Here is a 19,833-nt window from a genome sequence, read left to right as displayed (position 1 = left end):
TCACACGCAACGGCATCGCTAAAGCAACCGGATGTGCGTCACAAAATTCCATGACCCCAACGAGATCTCTTGAGTGATGTCGCAGCGTGTAAAGCTGCCTTTAGGCTACACTCACACGAGAGAAAATCGGATCAATTATGGTAATTACACTGGTCACAAATTCTGATCGGAGCATGAGCCAAGTGTCATTTACTGTAATCTAATTCTCTCGCATGCAAGAATCGTATCACTGGTGAGGGGAAGATAGAGAATTTACTGTAATTTATCCATTTTCTCCATTTTCTCCATTGTCTGTGTTGGTGTAAATCGGACTACACTCAGATGTCATCCGAGTGCAGACCAATATTTGGCACGCACCCTTTGACTTGTACAAGTATGCACTGTCCTAAATAGACTGCCAATCGCAGCATGCCAAATCGGCATGAGAAAAAAAAAGCACTTCTCCATACGATAGCATTGGTTTGAGGGCTATCCAATAAAACATCAGATAACCCTCGTCCATGCTATAAGCTCGTCTGAACAAGCCCTTAGGTGCAGTCACTGATCTTGCAGTGAGTATATAATACAAATATGTGCTGTCTACATATGCAACAGACTGCACACAGAGCACATGCACCCGTTATAGCCAGTGTGCCAGTGCATATGGCCCTATGCCAATGGGGCACACAGAGCTAGTCTCATCAACAATTTGCAGACGTAACTGGCCTGAGTTTTAGCATGGTCTTTTACCTATGGCCTTATGGAGCAGAGCTACAAGTCGTAAATACCGGAAGAAATAAATGGCAGTCAGCAAACAGTTTAGCAAATTATAGCGTGTTTTTCCAAAAATAAGACACTGTTTTATACTATTTTTGCCCCCCAAAAAGCTCTAGGGTTTATTTTTGGAGTAGGTCTTATTCTTGGAGAAAGATGGTTTCAGGGTAAGTTTACCACCCCCAGAAAAGCAGACCCCCCCTTCCTAGGAGACTCATACTTACCAGAGCCCGGACATCTGCGTGGCTTCCAGGTCCTCCCTGTGATCTCTGGCGGGCCCTCTCAGCAGGTATGCTGCACACTGTCCTCCCCTGCTTCTGGCTGACACACTCACACACATCAGATCGCACACATACATACACACATCAGATCACACACACACACTCACTAGTCACTCACCGCATCTAGCAGTACAGAATGCCTCCGGCCACAGGGAAAAATGGGATGAAGTTACGCATTTCAAATCCTGTAAGCATTCTATCGGCACCTGCAGGTCCTTGCTCTCCACCGCACTGTGCCTTAGGAAATCGGTATCACTGGATGTGGTGACTGTGTGTGTGTGCAATCTGATGGGTGATTGTGTGTGTGATCTGATGTGTGTGTGATCTGTTGTGTGTGTGTGATCTGTTGTGTGTACGGATGTGAGATCTGATGTGTGGGGTGCGAACACTGCGCGTCCTGCCGCTCGGCGTCTGGTGAGTGTGATTGCGGGGTGTCCAATGTCTATAATGAGGTGTCCAGCAGTATTCATTAACTTTTTTAGCTGCATGGACACTTCATTATTGAACTGTGACTAGGGCTTATTTTCGGGGGAGGGCTTATATTTAAGCCTTGCTCTGAAAATGCTGAAAATCCCAGCTAGGGCTTATTTTTGGGGGAGGTATTATTTTTGGTAAAAGAGTAGTATGTCAAAATCTGACAACATGCATATATTTTTTGTATGCGTAGCCTGACCCCTGGAACACTCATGTTTGGAAAGGAGTGAATGGGACTCCAACTAAGAAGCGAGCCATTGGATTCAAAAAGTTGGCCAAGTAAGTAGTATATTTTATCACAGTCTCTGAAAATAAATAGTACAAGCAATTGACGGTATCTAATGTTTTATATTTGTCACATCTATAATTTTATTACAGGGCCGTTAAATTTTCAGCAAAATTAATGGGACAAGCAATGGCTAAAAGAGTAAAAGCTACAATTCTTTATGCGACTGAAACTGGCAAATCTGAAGTCTATGCAAAAACATTATGTGAAATATTCAAGCATGCCTTTGATGCGAAGGTTAGCCTATTGTATTTTTTGCATTATTGAACCTGTATGAAATATCTAATGATGCAGAATGTCAAGTAAAATGTCTGAACTAATGAGAAATTTGACTGGTGCATAACTAATAACTCTGCTATTTTTCACACTTGAAGATTGCTTTGTGTAGTCCTATGGTGGCACCGCTTTCTTAAAGACTGGAAATATAGTGGTATGTTCACACGTTTGTTGCAGAAATGGCTCTGACGTATGGTATGAAAAGAGTGTCAATGACATTTCCATAACAAATCTGATACGTAACCATACAATAAGGCATCGATTCATCAAGACTGGTGATTTTCTTGCTGGTCTTGATGAAGGGGTTTGTAGAAGTCAGACACTCCTGATTCATTAACAACTTAGGCCAGTTTCACACATCCTTCTTTTTGCCAGTTTCGCGGATCCGGCACGCTCCCGTACAGTGAATACAGTACAATGACAGCGCTGTAACTTCCGGGTCACATGCGCCGGTCACATGACAGCACGTGACCGGCGCTTGTTGCGCTGTCATTGTACTGTAATCACTGTACGGGAGTGTGCCAGATCCGCGAAACCGGCAAAAAGAAGCATGTGTGAAACTGGCCTAAGTTGATTTTTTCCCTTTCCTGACACAGCCACATTTTACTACTTCACACAACGTAGTTAATAATTAACATTTACCACAATTTACATCAAGATAATTTTTGAAACATATACTGTATTTTTTTTTTTGTTAGGAAATTAGAAGGCTTAGGAGCACTTTGCACACTACGACATCGCAAGCCGATGCTGCGATGCCGTGCGCGATAGTCCCCGCCCCCGTCGCAGCTGCGATATCATGTTGATAGCTGCCGTAGCGAATATTATCGCTACGGCAATTTCACATGCACTCACCTGCCCTGCGACGTTGCTCTGGCCGGCGAACCGGGCGGGTCGTGCAGCGTCATAGCGACGTCACACGGCAGGCGGCCAATTGAAGCGGAGGGGCGGAGATGAGCAGGATGTTTAGTTTCGTGGATCTGGCACGCTCCCGTACAGTGAATACAGTACAATGACAGCGCTGTAACTTCCGGGTCACATGCGCCGGTCACATGACAGCACGTGACCGGCGCTTGTTGCGCTGTCATTGTACTGTAATCACTGTACGGGAGTGTGCCGGATCCGCAAAACCGGCAAAAAGAAGCATGTGTGAAACTGGCCTAAGTTGATTTTTTCCCTTTCCTGACACATTTTACTACTTCACACAACGTAGTTAATAATTAACATTTACCACAATTTACATCAAGATAATTTTTGAAATATATACTGTATTTTTTTTTTGTTAGGAAATTAGAAGGCTCAGAATGCCGTGCGCGATAGTCCCCGCCCCCGTCGCAGCTGCGATATCATGGTGATAGCTGCCGTAGCGAATATTATCGCTACGGCAATTTCACATGCACTCACCTGCCCTGCGACGTTGCTCTGGCCGGCGACCCGGGCGGGTCGTGTGGCATCATAGCGACGTCACACGGCAGGTGGCTAATTGAAGCGGAGGGGCGGAGATGAGCGGAATGTAAACATCCCGCCCTCCTCCTTCCTTACGCATAGCCGGCCGGGACGCAGGTAGGAGATTTTCCTCGCTCCTGCGGCTTCATACACAGCGATGTGTGCTGCCGCAGGAACGAGGAACAACATTGTAACATCGGTCTTTCCCAATTCATGGAAATGACCGACGCTACATCGATGATGCGATTACAACGCTTTTGCGCTCGTTAATCGTATCATAAAGGATTTACACACTACGATGTCTACAGCGACACCGGATGTGCGTCACTTTCGATTTGACCCCACCGACATCGCACCTGTGATGTCGTAGTGTGCAAAGTGCCCCTTAATCCATTCACTCTTGGCCAATTTTCCGTTTTCCTTTTATTTTTTTTGCTCCCCTTCTGCCAAGAGCCATAACTTTTTTAATCTTGCCATATAAAGGCTTGTTTTTTGCGGAACGAGTTGCACTTTTAAATGAATCCATAAGCTTTACCATATAGTGTACTGGAAAATGGCAAAAAAATTCCAAATGCGGAAATATTGCAAACAAAAACTGCGATTGCACAATTGTTTTTGAGATATTGTATTCACTGTGTTCACTATATGGTAAAACTGATGTGTCGGTGTGATGCCTCAGGTTGGTGTGAGTTCATAGACACCAAACATGTATAGGCTTACTCTTATGTAAAAGGCTAAAAAAATCAGAAGTTTGTCCAAAAAAAGTGGCGCACATTTTGCGCCATTTTCCACGACACATAACATTCCCATTTTTCAGGATCTATGGCTCAGTGATGGTTTATTTTTTGCGCAGACGCTACATTTTGATCTCCTGTTATTGCATTTTGCGCAAAATTTGCGGCGACCAAAAAACGTAATTTTGGTCTTTGGAATTTTTTTGTCACTACACCGTTTACAAATCAGATTAATTGATTTTATATTTTGATAGAGCGGGCATTTCTGCACGCGGCTATACCAAATGTATGTCTATTTTTTTTATATTTCTAACCCTTTAATTTTCAATGAGGCGGGGGGATTTGAACTTTTACGTTTTTTTTTTAAATTTTTTAAAAAAAAATTTTACTTTTTTTTTTATTTTACTAGTCCTTCTAGGGACGATAAGGATCAGCTGTCTGATCACTCATTCTTTTGTCATTCTTTTGTCCCGATCAGAGCAGCACCGTTCAGATTGGGTGAAATGCTCATCTCTTGTATCCTGCAATACTCGGCTGCTTGTTACAGGACCTCAGTCATGTGAGCTACAGGAGTCATCACATCACATCCTGTGTTACCATGACAACCATTGGATCCATGTAATCACACCACGTGACTTCTGATGGAGGCCTGTGAGTACAGTGGAACATCGGTTTACAAGTAACTTGGTTTGCAAGTATTTCGCTATACTCGCAAAGCTTGCTGTAAATTTGTAACTCAGTTTACGAGCATGCTTTGCTGGATGATCAGCAATTTCTAATTTTTTTAAACAAAATTTACATCAATTTTTTTAGAGACAACATCATAGTTGACGTGAATTTCAGAGGCCTGTAAATAATACCCAAAAGTGACAACATTCTAAAAATTGCACCAATCAAAGTGCTCAAAACCACATTCAAAACTACACCGCACAAAGAATTTATCTAGATGTGTGGTCAGCATCTTAAACACACAGGTGCTTCCCAAAGTTTTATAATGTTGAGCCATGAAAATTAAAAAATACATTTTCTCACAAACATGTTGCTTTTGTACAAAATTTTTAATTTTCTAATTTTCACACGGGTAACAGGAAAAACTCGACCATACAATTTGTTGCGCAATTTCTCCTGCCTACACCAATATTCCATATGTGGTGAAAAACTATTTTTTGGGCTCGACAAAAAAGGAGCACTATTTGAATTGACTGTCATTTCGGCAGAAATACAATGCGGACAACATGTCACATTTAACCTGACATGCCAAAACAGCAGAAACCCCCACAAGTGACCACATTTTGGAAACTACACCTCTTGAGGAATTTATGTAGGGATGTAGTGAGAATTTTTCACCCTCAGGCAATTCACAGAATTGTATAACATTGGACTGCGTAAATGAAAATTTCCCAATTTTTCCAATAAAATGTTGTTTTAGCTCTAAGTTATCAATTTTCAAAACGGTAAAAAGAGAAAACAAACTGAACAATATGTTACACAATTCCTTCTGAGTTTACCAATACCCCATATGTCATTGAAAACTACTTTTGAGGCACAGTGCAAAGCTCAGAAGGGAAGGAGCAACATATATTGCAGTGCAGATTTTGCAGGAAAGGTTTTAGAGTAACATGTCACATTGGCAGAACCCCTGAGGTGCTAGAACAGCAGAACCCCCCCATAAGTGACCCCATTTTACAAACTACACCCCTCAATAAATTCATATAGGGCTGCAGTGAACATGTTGACACTACATTTGCCTCAGAGAATTTGATACCATTGGGTGGTGAAAAAGAATAACAACATTTTTACCACTTAAAATATTGTTTTAGTCCCACGTTTTTAATTGTTATAATTTCTAATAGGAGAAATTTCATAACAAACTGTGTGATCCATTTTTTTTTCCTGAGTGCACCAATACTCTACATGTAATTAGGAACTACTATTCAGACACAGTGGAAAACTCAGAAGGGAAGGAGCTCCATATTATAGTACAGATTTTGCTGTTATAGTTTGTGGGTGCCAGAACAGCAGAACCGCCCATAAGTGACCTCGTTTTACAAAATACACTTCCAAACAAGTTCATCTAGGTGTTCAGTGATCATAATGATACCACAAGTGTGTCACCTAATTTTATACCATTGGGTGGTAAAGAAAAAATAATGACATTTTTACCTCAAAACTTTTGTTTGCACACTAGATTTTACATTTTTTCACTTAAAATGTATAACAGTAGCTCCAAAATATGTCACAAAATTTCTGCTCAGTGTGGCAATACTATATATATGGTTAGACAGTACCGCTTAGCCACAGGGTAAGACTTGAGAGGGAAGGAAGGAGCGCTATTTGACCCTTGGAGCACAGATTTTCCCTTGAATAGTTTATGGAATCCATATATAGAGCCCCTAAGTGCCAGGAGACCAGAATCCCTCCTCAAATGTCCACATTTGGGAAATGACACCTGTCTATGAATTTATCCACAAGTGTAGTGACTACTTTGACTTTATGGGTGTTTTCCAGAAACAGGCTGCAATGGATGTGACTGAGTGAAAATTTCAAATCCGCCATTGTAGTGCCTATAGATTTGGCCCGCTTCTGCTTCTGGAGACATGCACCTGGTAAATTCAGCGGGCTTCCTCACTACAGAAATGTGAAACGTGGATGCTAGATGTGGCTTAGTCATACACAGTAATAGAGGTCTGATACCTGACCTCATGAATATGAGACTCACTAACAGTATTAATAGCAACAAATAGTGAGAATTAAAATAAAAATGTAAACTTTAATATACTAATAAAACAGAGTTCAAATCTCTTGGCCACTAACAAACACATAAAAGACATACAATTGTGAAAAAACAGTACCCCTATATCTCAGGGGAGATAAAGTGTAAGGTGAGAAATATTCACATAAATATATCTATCCAGCAGTGTCCCTAGAGTATGCGTTTGTTAGGTGCCAAAAGAGTTGAACTTTATTTTATTAGTATAAAAAAGTTTTAATTGTAATTCTCACATTGCTGCTATTAAGCCTAGATGTGGTTTAAGCACACTGTGGGGCTGGGAATGGAGGGGGCATTTGCATTTGGGAGTCAAGATATTGCTGAATCTCTGTTTGGGGGAAGCTATGGCGCTTTTCCAGAGCCTTTGTGCTAGTAGTAATGTTGAAGCTCCATATATTTTTCATTAACAGATGATGGATCTGAGTGGAGGCTTGTTTTTTTTTGTGGAATTAGTTGAAGCTTTTATTACGAACATTTGACATAACATTTTGGATCACATTTATCCTGTGCATTACACTGAGCACTTTGAGGTTTACAATCTAAATCTTTGAATGACATGATTCAGATGAAACCCCCAAGAGATCTATTCACTATAGTGAGGCAGCAGAGTTACTCTGGACTTCACCTGGCCCCTGTTCAGCAGTATCTATCTTTTCAGAAGTGCACAAAACTGTGGCCGACTGCACTTTTATGAATGCTTAAAAAGCTAGACACCACTGGACTAAAATCCAGATAAAGTCTACAGTGTCTCAATCTGCCTCATTATAGTGAATATTTCATCAGGAGTTCTATCTGCATCATGTATTTCAGAGATTTACATGTAAACCCCGGTGTAAGCGCTCAGCATAGAGCACAGGATAAATGTGATTCAAGCCTTACTGTGAACTTTCGAAGACAGAATAAACAAATCAACAGCAGATGATAAATGTATTTGATCTATTTTTATTCCTTTCACCATGCGGTATAAGTGGTTATATAGTTTTATTCTTTGGGTCAGTGCAATTACAGCAATACCGGATTTTCATGTTTGGATAGTATCACATAGTAAAATAACGCTTAAAAAAAGTTTTGTCATCACCATGTTTTTTTTCATATTTTCTGCCAATAGAGTCATTTGAGGGCTTTTTCTTTCCAGGATGAGTTGACATTTTTATTGGTACCATTTTTGTGCACACAATATTTTTTATTGTTTTTTATTCAGATTTTTGCAAGGGATAATGAACGTTTTGCTACATTTTTGATCACTGCATTTTGCTGCATTTTTCCAATGCATTGCATGGGTGAAAAAAAGCAGAAAAATGCAGGAAAGAATTGACATGTCCATTTATTTTTTTTAGCTCAAAAATGCAGCTAAAAAAAAGTTGTGTGCAGACAGCAAAAATGAAAAGTCATAGACTTTGCTGGGGAAGCAAAGTCATGCAGTTTTGAGCCCAAAAACGCACCCGAAAAATGCAAAAAAACGCTACGAAAAACGATAGGCTAGCTTTAGGCTATGTCCTTACGTTACATTTTTGCTGTGTGTTTTTTCTGCAGTAAAACCTGGTCTTTTGGCAGTAAAAAGTCTGCGTTTTTGCTGTGTTTATTTGCTGTGCTTTTGGTGTAATTTGTCTGCAGTACATGTTTAAAAAAAAATTAGTTTCATTCACCACAAAAGCACCTGGATTTTTGCACTCTCACTGCTTTCAATGGTGAAAAAAGTAGCAAAAAAACGGAAAGAATTGACATGCTGCTTTAAAAAAGGCAGCAAAAATGCAGCAGTTATATATTTCAGTCAGAAAAAAAAGCGGTTGTCCATGACATTTCTGAAATCTCCCAGCTTTTACTGCTACTGTAAAAAAAAGCTTTTAAAGGGAACCTGTCAGCAGATTTGGGGTCTATAAGCTGCAGCCACCACCAGTTAGCTCTTATGTACAGCATTCTAACATGCTGTATATAAGAGCCCAAGCCACTGTGTAGAACATAAAAATCACTTTATAATACTCACCTAAGGCGCGGTGCAGTGCAGATGGGTCATATGGGCATCTCCGTTCTACGGTGCCGGCACTTCCTGTTTTGGCCATCTTCGTCCTCCTTCTGAAGCCTGTGTGCATGACGCGTACTACGTCATACACACTCGCCGGTGCTGCGCAAGCGCACTACAATACTTTTTATCTGCCCTGCTCAGGGCAGATCAAAGTGCGCCTGCGCAGGATCTCAATGCCGGCAAGTGTGGATGACGTAGGACTCGTCATTCACCCCGGCTTCAGAAGAAGGATGACAAGGATAGCCGAAAGAGAAGGCAGCGGCACCAAAGAACGAAGACGCCCATATGACCCAACTCCACCGCAGCAACCATTTAGGTAAGTATTATAAAGTTATTTTTATGTTCTACACAGCATCCTGTGTTCTTATATACAGTATTCAGGAATGCTGTATATAAGAGCGCACTGGTGGTGGCTACAGCTTATAGGCCCCAAATCTGGTGACAGGTTCCCTTTAATTTGCATTAAACTCATGAAATAAATATGCAAAAAAAGCCGCAAAAATGCAAATTGAGAATATAGCACTATACAAGCTGTACACTGACCAATTTACATTGTTTCAAAGTGTTATATCTTCGTGTTGTCTCATGTAAAGAAATAATAAAATATTTATAAGAGGTGTACTCACTTTTGTGATATACATAGTGGCGATTTTCAGTGTAAAGCCATCGGAAGAATAAGGTCATCTCTTTCAGCTGATTCACAGCTTTCAAAGCTGAAGTAGTAGAAGATACACAGTGGGAGTCATTTATACATTGCTGTACATATGTTTTTTGAGCGCTTTTTCAAGCTGCTGAAAAACTGTGAGCACATACAAAGAGATCACACTGCGTCTTTTATCGCTATTTTTGCATGTAAAATTCCACAAGTAAGCTTAAAAATACCCATATAAAATAAACCTATTTTGGGGGCCAAAACAACTCACTATTCAAATGTTCATGCTTTTAAGCTTCTTTCAAAAGAGACAAAATGTAGTATTTTCACCATTGCTTAATGGAGTTAAAAAATTACTGGAAAATGCATTAAAAATGCACGCATAATTTCCTTTGCAGAAGAAATAAAATAAAATTGGAAAAATGTTACAAAGAAGTTCAAAATGCTACGGCCAAAAAAATGCTGCAAAAATGTTCTGGAAATGACCAAAAGAAGCAAAAAAAGATTCTTCAGTTTTACAAAACAGAAGAAAAATTAAGAATTTCCTGAATTATTATCTGCTTGAAAAATGGATGTTTTTTAAAAGGTATAAAAAGAGAGTGTTAATACACGCTGACGGTATGTGCAAATATGTTTTTTTCGATTCTGTCAAAAACATCCATTTTTTTTAACCCAAAAGCATTTTTTGGTTGTTTCCTGAGCTCTTCATCATTTCATGGTGTATGTTTACTGGTATTTCCAGATGTTATTGGTTTTTTTTTTTTAATCCATTAAACAATGAAGAAAATGATAGCATGTATTGCAGTAAAAACACTGACAAAACATTCCAAAACACATCCAGATATCTTCCAAGCATCTTCTTATCCTTTCCATTGACTTCTGTTGTGAAGCATTGAGCATTTTCCAAGCAGAACATGGCTAAATAACTCACTGCACACTTTTTTAAACCACTTAGCATTTTTGGAAATCTGACGCAGCTTAAAATGACGCTGAACTGCTTACATGTATTTTTTATTGTTCTCTTAACATTTTTTTTCAGGTGGTTTTTGGAACATACCCATGGGGTGCTACGATAAGGGGTTGTATTTTCAGCCACAAAAATCTTCCAAAAATATTTTTGTATGTTTGCTCTGGATTTTTGCTGATTTCACTCAAGGGATTGCAGATTTACTTCACTTAAGGGATACAAACACAATCTTTATAGAATGTCAGATATCTTCCAGAATATCTCTCCTCTTCCAAATTTGCAGCGTTGGCATGTAGATGGAAAACAGACCCCTCGTCATGCCAAGCAAGGAATCTTATTTCACTTCCAATCTTACAATATTTGGAGCAGATAACCTCAGAAAACAAGATGAAAGATGAGAGGATCGCTTTGAACAACCCCAGGCCAGGTCAGTGCTCTTTGACGGTGAAAAGGAGCTGTACAAATTTTTAGACCTTGCAGGTTCCTTGGAGTGCGGTATGATTTGCTGGCTTGGTGTAACGTCATCTGTGTGCATACAACATGCCAACACAGCAAATTATAAGACAAGCCTGGGATCCTGGAAGGTCATGAAATTCGCGCAGCTGCTTTACACAGCCAGAGAGCATTGATTTGGACTGTGGTTCATCTCTAAGCAAGAGCAAACATAGTAAAGCCCAGCTGGGTAATAAATATCCAAGAAAGGATAGGCTAGGATTAGCGTTTTGTGTGTCTCCATTTAATTATTTTATTTTGCAATTTTAATACCTTGTCCCAGTGAGTATAATAAAATCCTTTCTTGGACATCCATGACCAGGCTGGGCTGCCCTATGTTTTGTATTCTGAGCTTATCTGCACCAAATATTGGAAAATTGGAAGTGAAGCAAGGTTCCATGTCAGTCACTACGACGTGTTTGTTTTCTATCTACATGCCGATGCTGAAAATGATTGCTATTAAAATCCCCACCAATTCCATCATGTGTGAATTTAGCCAATTATATATTTGTGACATTGCAATAGATTTTTTCTAGACTTTCCGTTCAAATTGTGTCCTAAATTATGATAAATGATTTGTCCTTTTGGAAGCCCCTCAATTGCCACTAAACTTTGCCCACTTCTTCTATCTTCTTTAAAAAGTGGAAGGCGTAAAATCGTTTTACACAATAACTCAGAGCATGATCCTCCCAGGAGGACTTAGACCACGTGCACACATTGAGTATTTGATGAGATTTTCCCCTCAGTATTTGTAGCCAAAACCAGGAGTGAAACAATCAGAGGAAAAGTATAATAAAAACACGAGCACCACTTCTGTATTTTTTACCCACTCCTGGTTTTGGCTACAAATACTGAGGTAAAGAACTCACCAAATACTTAACATGTGCACAGGACCTAAAACTATTTTTTTAATTTACCATTGTATGATTGTTGCCTCCCTTATAGTTTTTCTGATAAACAAAAACTTTTTTCTCTCCAGACCATGCCAATGGAAGAGTATGACACTGTGGATTTAGAGCATGAAACCCTCGTTTTAGTGGTGACCAGCACCTTTGGAAATGGCGACCCACCAGAAAATGGAGAGGTATGAAGCACATGAAAACCTTATTTTTTTATCCTGGCTGATGTTGTAAAAGGCAATACGAGAACAGAATAATGCAGTAAAGTTATTAGATGTACCCATAAAATTGGTCAACCTAGTTACCTTCACGCTGGAAACACAGTTATACATAGTGATGCATAGATGACTGAAACATATTTTAGCCACTTTAATAGATGCAAAGGCATCACTTCTGGGTAGTAAATGCATATATGAATTATATTATATTTTGGGCAAAAGAGCAAATGCTCAGGTCTTGTATTACCACAGGAATATCTCAATATAGTGCTGTTTTCTCTGTTACAGAAATTTGGTTGTGCCCTGATGGAGATGAGACATCCTAATTCTAACATGGAGGAGAGAACGTGAGTTAACATTATGCCATAGAGGCATCCAATTGGCCCACATTTATCAAAATTCATACCTACAAACATACCTAATTTATGTGGGAATGTCCCATACACCAAATGTAAAAACATAGGGGATATTTTAAAACCAAAACTGGACATTTTTTTGAACCTTCCCAGAAGTATTGGGGACAGGTAAAAAGTCTTTTTTGGTAGACCTTACACATTTTATCACAGCTTTATGTTTGTAAGGACTACACCCTCGATAGCTGCATTCAGTGTCAGACTGGCTACCAGAGGAAATGCCAGTAATACCAGTCCTGGCTGCGGTTACCTGGATTGGACTCCAGAGCTCTCACCTGAGCTCCGGAGTGCAGCCTTGACTGAAATCAGGGTTTGCAGGACTGAACCGAGAGCGCCGACTGATTGCCCAGCAATTGCAGTTCAGTTCATGTCACAGCTCTGGACAGGACGGGCTGGACTCCGGAACTCAGGTGAGAGCTCCGGAGTTCAATGCAGGTGACCGCAGCCAGGACTGATATTACTGGCGGTTCCTCCGGTAGCCAGTCTGATTCTGGATGCATTAGATGCATCTATGAGGCTCTATATATCGAACAAGGGGGCAAAAGGGAGTCTTTTTGCCTAGCATCAGGATAGTATGTGTTAGTATAATTTTTTTTAAAATGATATTGGAAAACTCAGACGTGCCATGCGCTGTTCGAATCCGCACTCGCGGAGTACAGCTACGGCATAGTACTCTGTTCACACTGCAGTGGCAACCTGGTCTCTCTTAAGTGCTCAGCTCGCTGGGCGTCGATGGAGTTATTTCACTGTGCAGGAGTTAATCCTATTTGGAGCAGTGTGCAGCTCCTCTGAGAGTCAGGTTGCTTTTTACCATTCACAGCTGGTCACTTCCTATTTAAGGCTGGGAAGTGTGTTAGGAGACCCCCAAAGATAGCTTAAGCAATCACAGTCTTAGTGGTTATCCAGTCTATGATAAACTACAGTTGCTTTTCTGCGTGGTGTGAAAGTTCCCCCGTTGTGTGTTTACTTCCTACCCTTTTCATTATTCCCTTTTACACATTTTGTCTCTCCTTTGTGTTTGAGTGCAGTGTCTGCGAGTTTTAGTTCTCTCTTGTCCGTGTCATTTCTGTGGGGTTTTGTTACTGGGTTTTCCAGGGAGTAAGATCAGGGTTCGTACAGGAGTCAGGGTCACTCTGGGGGCTTGGACCTAGCTACCATTAAGCCTATCTCCAGGATAAAGGTCTCGAGTCTGAGGGCCAGCCTAGGAGTCCATGTTCTGTCAGTACATACCCCGTGACAAGACAGCACAATAAATATCACTGTGTCTTTACCTCCGACATAAAGCACAAATCGTGTGACTCTCAAAACCTTTGACACTTCTGATAAATTTGACTCTAACAACATTTTGGATTTTGTGTAAATTCCTGTACAGAGTAAATAAGTTCCAGGAATAATTAGCTCATAAAATACATGTAGTATAATTGTAGTATATAAGCACAATTTTTATTAAAAAGCCATAAAAATAAACTTTTACTCAATGTATACCTGTGGAGATCCTTAATCTCTTGACATGTTTTTGAAATATTAGTATACAGAACGAGTAATTTACACATGATGACAGCCGCTGTAGATTCCCTTTGGCTTGGCTACTATAGGAAGAGCTGTCAAATTTTGATGTGATGGTGAAGAGACAGTGTCTTGATCTCTGTATTACAAATCATAGTAATTAGATTTCATATATAATATGGACCAATTAAACTAAATATGACTAGACTGTATTCAAAACATACCAATAATAATGAAGTACCTAAATTCATTTTAAGCAAAAGCTCTATTTGTACATAGGAAAACTATAGGGTCCTCTTATGGTTCTTTCCCCTACCTTCATTTCACATCTTTAATAATATATCTCTCTTTAGGAGCTACAAGGTGCGTTTTAACAGTGTGTCTTCTTCTGCTGATGCTCGAAAGTCATCTGGAGATGAGACAGGCCCTGGAGATAATTTTGGAAGTGCAGGTCCCTTAGCCAATGTCAGGTAAGTATAGAATGTTCTTTTACAAATACCTACACTCCTCAACATTGAAATTACAGCACCAAGAAGGAAAAGTCATGTGATTCTGGAATCACAGTATAGATATGTTAATGATATGTAAATGATGAAAAAATGGAAACAGCGGCCCTGATTTATCAAAGCAATGTTGCCAAGAATTGAGGTGTAAATTGCTTTGGAAAGTTCCAAAATTTGGGCGCAACTCAGAGCTGCACAAAACTTCTGCAATTTTAGTGTTTTCATGCCATTTTCTTCTGGCTATGTCAAAATAGGAGGAGCAAAGATGCGCCAGGGGCATGACGCCAAGGCTCGTCTAATACATGATGAAATGTAGAGTTACTTATGAAAGGGAATTTACACAAGTCAGGGAGTGGTATAAGATTTGTGGCATGGCACATAGAGGTGTATGCCGCTTGTTAGAAGCTTGTGATTCAATCTTGATTAATTGGGGGCAGCATATTCAAAACATTTTGATTTATTCACTATAGAGTGGCATGTTACTGTGAGCAGCCTGCATTTTCTAAGCATACTACCATGGTCTGCTATGTCATTGCACTTGTCATCCATCGAGCACAAATAGGTAGTGATCGGCTAACCCACCGATATTCGGGACCATTAATTGCTGATACATGCCAAGAAGCTGATCTGCATATAAGTCTATGGGGACCCACATATTTTGGTTTAAAATGGTGATGGAAAAGGTTAGAGTTATTAGAGCAGACGCATTATACTTGCCGAGTCTACCTCAAGGCTGTAACACTACTTCCAGGGCCGCTCAAAACCCTCATACATATTCACTGCTTTCCCATCCATCGGCAGTACTGGCAACTGAGATTGGCTGCAGTCAGACCGCACCCTCACCGTGTGTGGCAGCATGTCTAACTGCTTGGAATCACACACGCTATCTGCGAGTCTATAATGGTGTAAAAATAATTAAATAAAAAAATTGGCATAGAGCCCCCCATATTATGATATTCAGCACAGATAAAGCATATGGCTACAGGCTGCAGCCCCCAGCCATGTGCTTATCTTGACTTTCTATCAAAATAAGAGGGATCACATGCGGCTTTATTTAAAATTATTTTAATAAATAATTTTAAAAAAAATGGCGTGCGGTCCCCCCAATTTTGATACATGATGAAGCCAACAGCTGGGGGCTGGTATTCTCAGGCTGGAGAGATCCATGGTTATTCCCCCACACTCCAGCCACAATCCAGGCACTTTAGTCAGCTCATCCTGATTGCCCTGGTGCACTAGCAATTGGGGTAATACAAGGGGCTAATGACAGCTCATATCTGCCACTAAGCCCTAGATTAGTAATGGGAGGCATCTATAAGAACATCTCTTATTAACCTCAAATACCCAGATGCAACGTAATTCACACAAGATCCCATGATGATTCCTGCTCTGCTACATACTGAAGTTACAGCGCACGGACACAGAACATGTCCAAACACTGTGGCCTCAGGCAGAGACTGACTGAGCCGCAGCTGTGAGCGGTGGCATCACTCAGTTTATTTGCGGTCACAGATGGAGATTCCCACGATACCCCACCTGTGACTGCAGGTAAAAACTGACCTCAGGTGACCTCATTGAACTCAGTGACCTCACTTCAGGTGAACTGAGATCACAGACCTGCATCTTCTGGGAGAAAACCGCATTTTTTTGCCAAACATTAACACCTGTTATTACCCTGACTGCTACCACACCAGGGCTGGGTAGAGTGCCGGGATTGTTGCATCTAATGGATGCAACAATTTTTTGTGGATGCGCGTTGCTATGTTTAGACTGGGGGCCAATAACCGTGGATCGCCTCAGCTTGAAAATACCAGCTACAGCTGTCAACTTTATCATAGCTGGGTATCAAAATTGGGGGGACAGCACTCCGGTTTTTAAAAACTATATATTTAAATAATTTGAAATAAAGCCACCTGGGGTCTCTCTTATTTTGATATACAGCCAAGATAAGCACACGGCTGGAGTCTGCAGCCTATAACCGTATGCTTTATCTGTACTGGGTATCATAATATGGGGGACCCTACACCAATTTATTTTTTTATTTTTACACCACTATAGACACAGTGTGTGTGTGATTCCAAGCATGGGACACCAGTGGGCGGGGGAAGCAGTGAATATGTATGAGGGTAATCAGCAGCCACAGAAGTAGTGTTACAGCCATGCGGGCGACTCAGCAAGCATAACGGTCCTGCCTTATTCCCTATTTTATTTATTTTTCCAGATAGTTGCATGGAGTTCCCTGAGAACACTGGGGTCATTGCACAAATACTAGGTATCCGGCACGGATTCTGTATTTTACAGTCCGCGTTTGCCCGTGACTACCAATAGGATGTCATTGGTTGACACTTGCAAAGGGAGCTGCCAGCAGCTGATCTTGATGATTTGCAAGCCTAAATACATTCAGTGTGGCAGAACGTTCCTCATACTACCATTAATAATCTCATTGATAGCATGTCAAGCCATGTAAGTGTGTGTATTTTTTCTCATGACACTTGGGCCTCATTCAAACATCAGTATTTCTGATCAGTATTTCATTAGTATTTGTATTCCAAAACCAGGAGGATCTCCAAACTAAACAACAGGTGTCAATATTTTAATGGTGGTTCAGTGGTTAGCACTGCAGTCTTGCAGCGCTGGGGTCCCAGGGTTCAAATCCCACCAAGGACACCATCTGCAAGGAGTTTGTATGTTCTCCCTCTGTTTGCGTGGTTTCCTCCGGGTTCTCCGGTTTCCTCCCACACTCCAAAAACATACAGATAGGGAATTTAGATTGTGAGCCCCAATGGGGACAGTGTTGCCAATGTATGTAAAGCTGTGTGGTATTAATAGCGCTGAATAAATATTATTATTATTATTATAGTTTTTTTCTGTAAGTTCCACTCATGTTTTTGTTTTTATTTTGTCTCTCCATTGTGGAGATGTTTGCAATCAAAGTATTTGGCACCGAATGAGTTAACATTTGTTAACTCCAAGTGGGTGTTAACAGAGAGTTTTCACTGAAGGCGTGGACTTCTTCTCATCCCACATACTGACTAAGCATATGGAGGCAGCAACACTCCAGAGAAAAAACACAGCTCCACCATAGCTTAGAGCAGGTTTAGTATGTGGAATATAATCACACTAATGTCTGTTTTGCTGAAGCAACTTGTACTCATACTGCAGTGAGATCAGAGCTGTCATTAGGAGCTACTGGAGCACAACATACATAAGTATGATTACGGACAGTTCTCCAGACAGGTAGCATGGGGACAATGGGCACTACAGCAGAGTTGATGGAAGAGTTAGTAAAGTAGGAGAGTAGTAAATGAAGCACTAAGCACTGTGCATAAAAGTCTTTTTTTTGTGGTTCCACTAGGATAACAGGAATTGTTGAGACAAAGTTGGCCAAGAGCCAAATCGCGAAGATCAGAGTAAATGGCTGTTAGCTAATTTTGTGTCAACAAATAAACTTTTATGCAAAGTGGTGAGTGTCCCCTTTACTACTCTCCGATGTACAAGTGGACTTTTTCCATGTTGAGTAGCTCCTGAGCTGTATAACTACTATCAAGTATATATTGTCGTATGTGGTCACCACCTCAGTGTGAACAGTGAGCAATGTCAGATCCTTGTTTTCTATGCATTGGTAGGATTTGCAATGTGACTCCACTAAAGTAAGGTGCACTTTGCCTCCCTACTGACTAACGGCAGAGATTAGACCAAGGACATCAGGATTGTCTGACATTATACATCTCACATACTGAGAAACCTGCTATAAGCTATGGTTTGGCATGTTCTATTGTGTGAGTGTTGCTCCCTGCTTATGATTTGTCAGCATCATACAGGGAGAAGAAGTACACGCCCAATGAAAACTGTCTGATAACTCCCACTTGGATTTAAAGTATTTGGCACCTAATGCGTTAACTTTTTTTATGTGCAAATATTTAGACCAATGGAAAGGAAATTAAGAAAAAAAATAAAAATCAAGTTTCATTCTGCTCTGCAACCACTATTACATGGTGTGTCCTGTTCAACAGAGGGAATTTGGTGAAAGGTCTTATTTAGGTCTATTTACAGTATTCACAATTGATAAATTATAGCAAATTTTAATTTCCCCATAACAAAATTTACATTTATAAAAGTTTGCATAACAAGAGAGTAAATGAGATGTTATTGAGTTTGCTATTTTGTGAAATATGCCACCGATTTTCAATCACCAGCAGCGAATCTTAAATGGGTGGTTAACTAGTTAGTATTACTGGCCACATCAACATAACGTTGAGAAACAAGGCTTCTCTCAAATACCTTGTGTTGCCAATAGTGCCTGTGAGCGGCACTATTGCGGTCCACTCATCCCTATCATGTGACCCCGGGCATCGTGACCTTTGATGTTCAGGGTTGTCAATTTCCAGTTGATCTGACACCACAGAGGCCGGACCCAGTCTCTGTGAGTGACTGGTCTGTGGGCGACATTTCAGCGCTCATCACACCCTAGCGTCACAGCCCAGCATCACAGCCCAGCATCCCCATGCTCTCTCCTTCACTGCAGAGCACCGCAAGCAGGAGTGATGCTGACCTGTGACGAGCGATGAAACGCCGACCCAAGCCCAGTCACTGACGGACACCTGGGGCCGGCCGTGGTCATGTCAGGTCAAGTGGCAGTTGACCTGACATTACCGGATCTCCGGGGTCATGCGATGGGGATGAGTGGACCGCAATAGCACTGCTCACAGGCACTATTGCCAGCACAATGTATTTGAGAGAAGCTTTGTCTCAACTTTACATCGATGTAGCTTGGAAAACTAAGTAGTGAAAGTAGTGAACCACCTCTTTAATAACGCCCACTGCAAATGACCAGCTTAGTCACTTATCAGCTCTTGTCTACCTCTCCTTGATGTTACCCCATTCTAGTCAATCGCCAAACATGTAGCCTCCTAGAAAAAAAAAAAAAAGCAGAATGGAGATGACAGAAGAGGCTATGATGTTGTTACATCACCTCCTGGCAATGGCCATTCTTCAATTCTTCAAATATGCCACCAAAGTTTATCTTGAGAGAACACACTCAGGGGTACTTTGCACGCTGCGACATCACAAGCCGATGCTGCAATGTCAAGCGTGATAGTCCCCGCCCCTGTCGCAGCAGCGATATCTTGTGATTGCAGGC

General features: G+C 40.8%; 1 protein-coding gene across 6 annotated transcripts in view; it reads left to right on the top strand.

Moving 5' to 3' along the window:
• Positions 1-19,833, top strand: part of NOS1 (nitric oxide synthase 1) — a 672,503-nt gene that overhangs the window by 601,531 nt on the left and 51,139 nt on the right. For all 6 annotated transcript variants that reach the window (XM_075324076.1, XM_075324084.1, XM_075324068.1 and 3 more), the window contains exons 13-17: positions 1,702-1,787; positions 1,887-2,031; positions 12,134-12,238; positions 12,560-12,618; positions 14,544-14,660. In XM_075324076.1, coding sequence (XP_075180191.1) covers positions 1,702-1,787; positions 1,887-2,031; positions 12,134-12,238; positions 12,560-12,618; positions 14,544-14,660 — 512 coding nt within the window. The remainder of the gene's footprint in view (positions 1-1,701; positions 1,788-1,886; positions 2,032-12,133; positions 12,239-12,559; positions 12,619-14,543; positions 14,661-19,833) is intronic.

This window comes from Anomaloglossus baeobatrachus, chromosome 1, assembly GCF_048569485.1.
Source record: "Anomaloglossus baeobatrachus isolate aAnoBae1 chromosome 1, aAnoBae1.hap1, whole genome shotgun sequence".
Lineage (NCBI taxonomy): Eukaryota > Metazoa > Chordata > Amphibia > Anura > Aromobatidae > Anomaloglossus > Anomaloglossus baeobatrachus.
The sequence above is the reverse complement of the archived record's forward strand: the minus strand, read 5'-3'. Positions and strand labels throughout refer to the sequence as shown.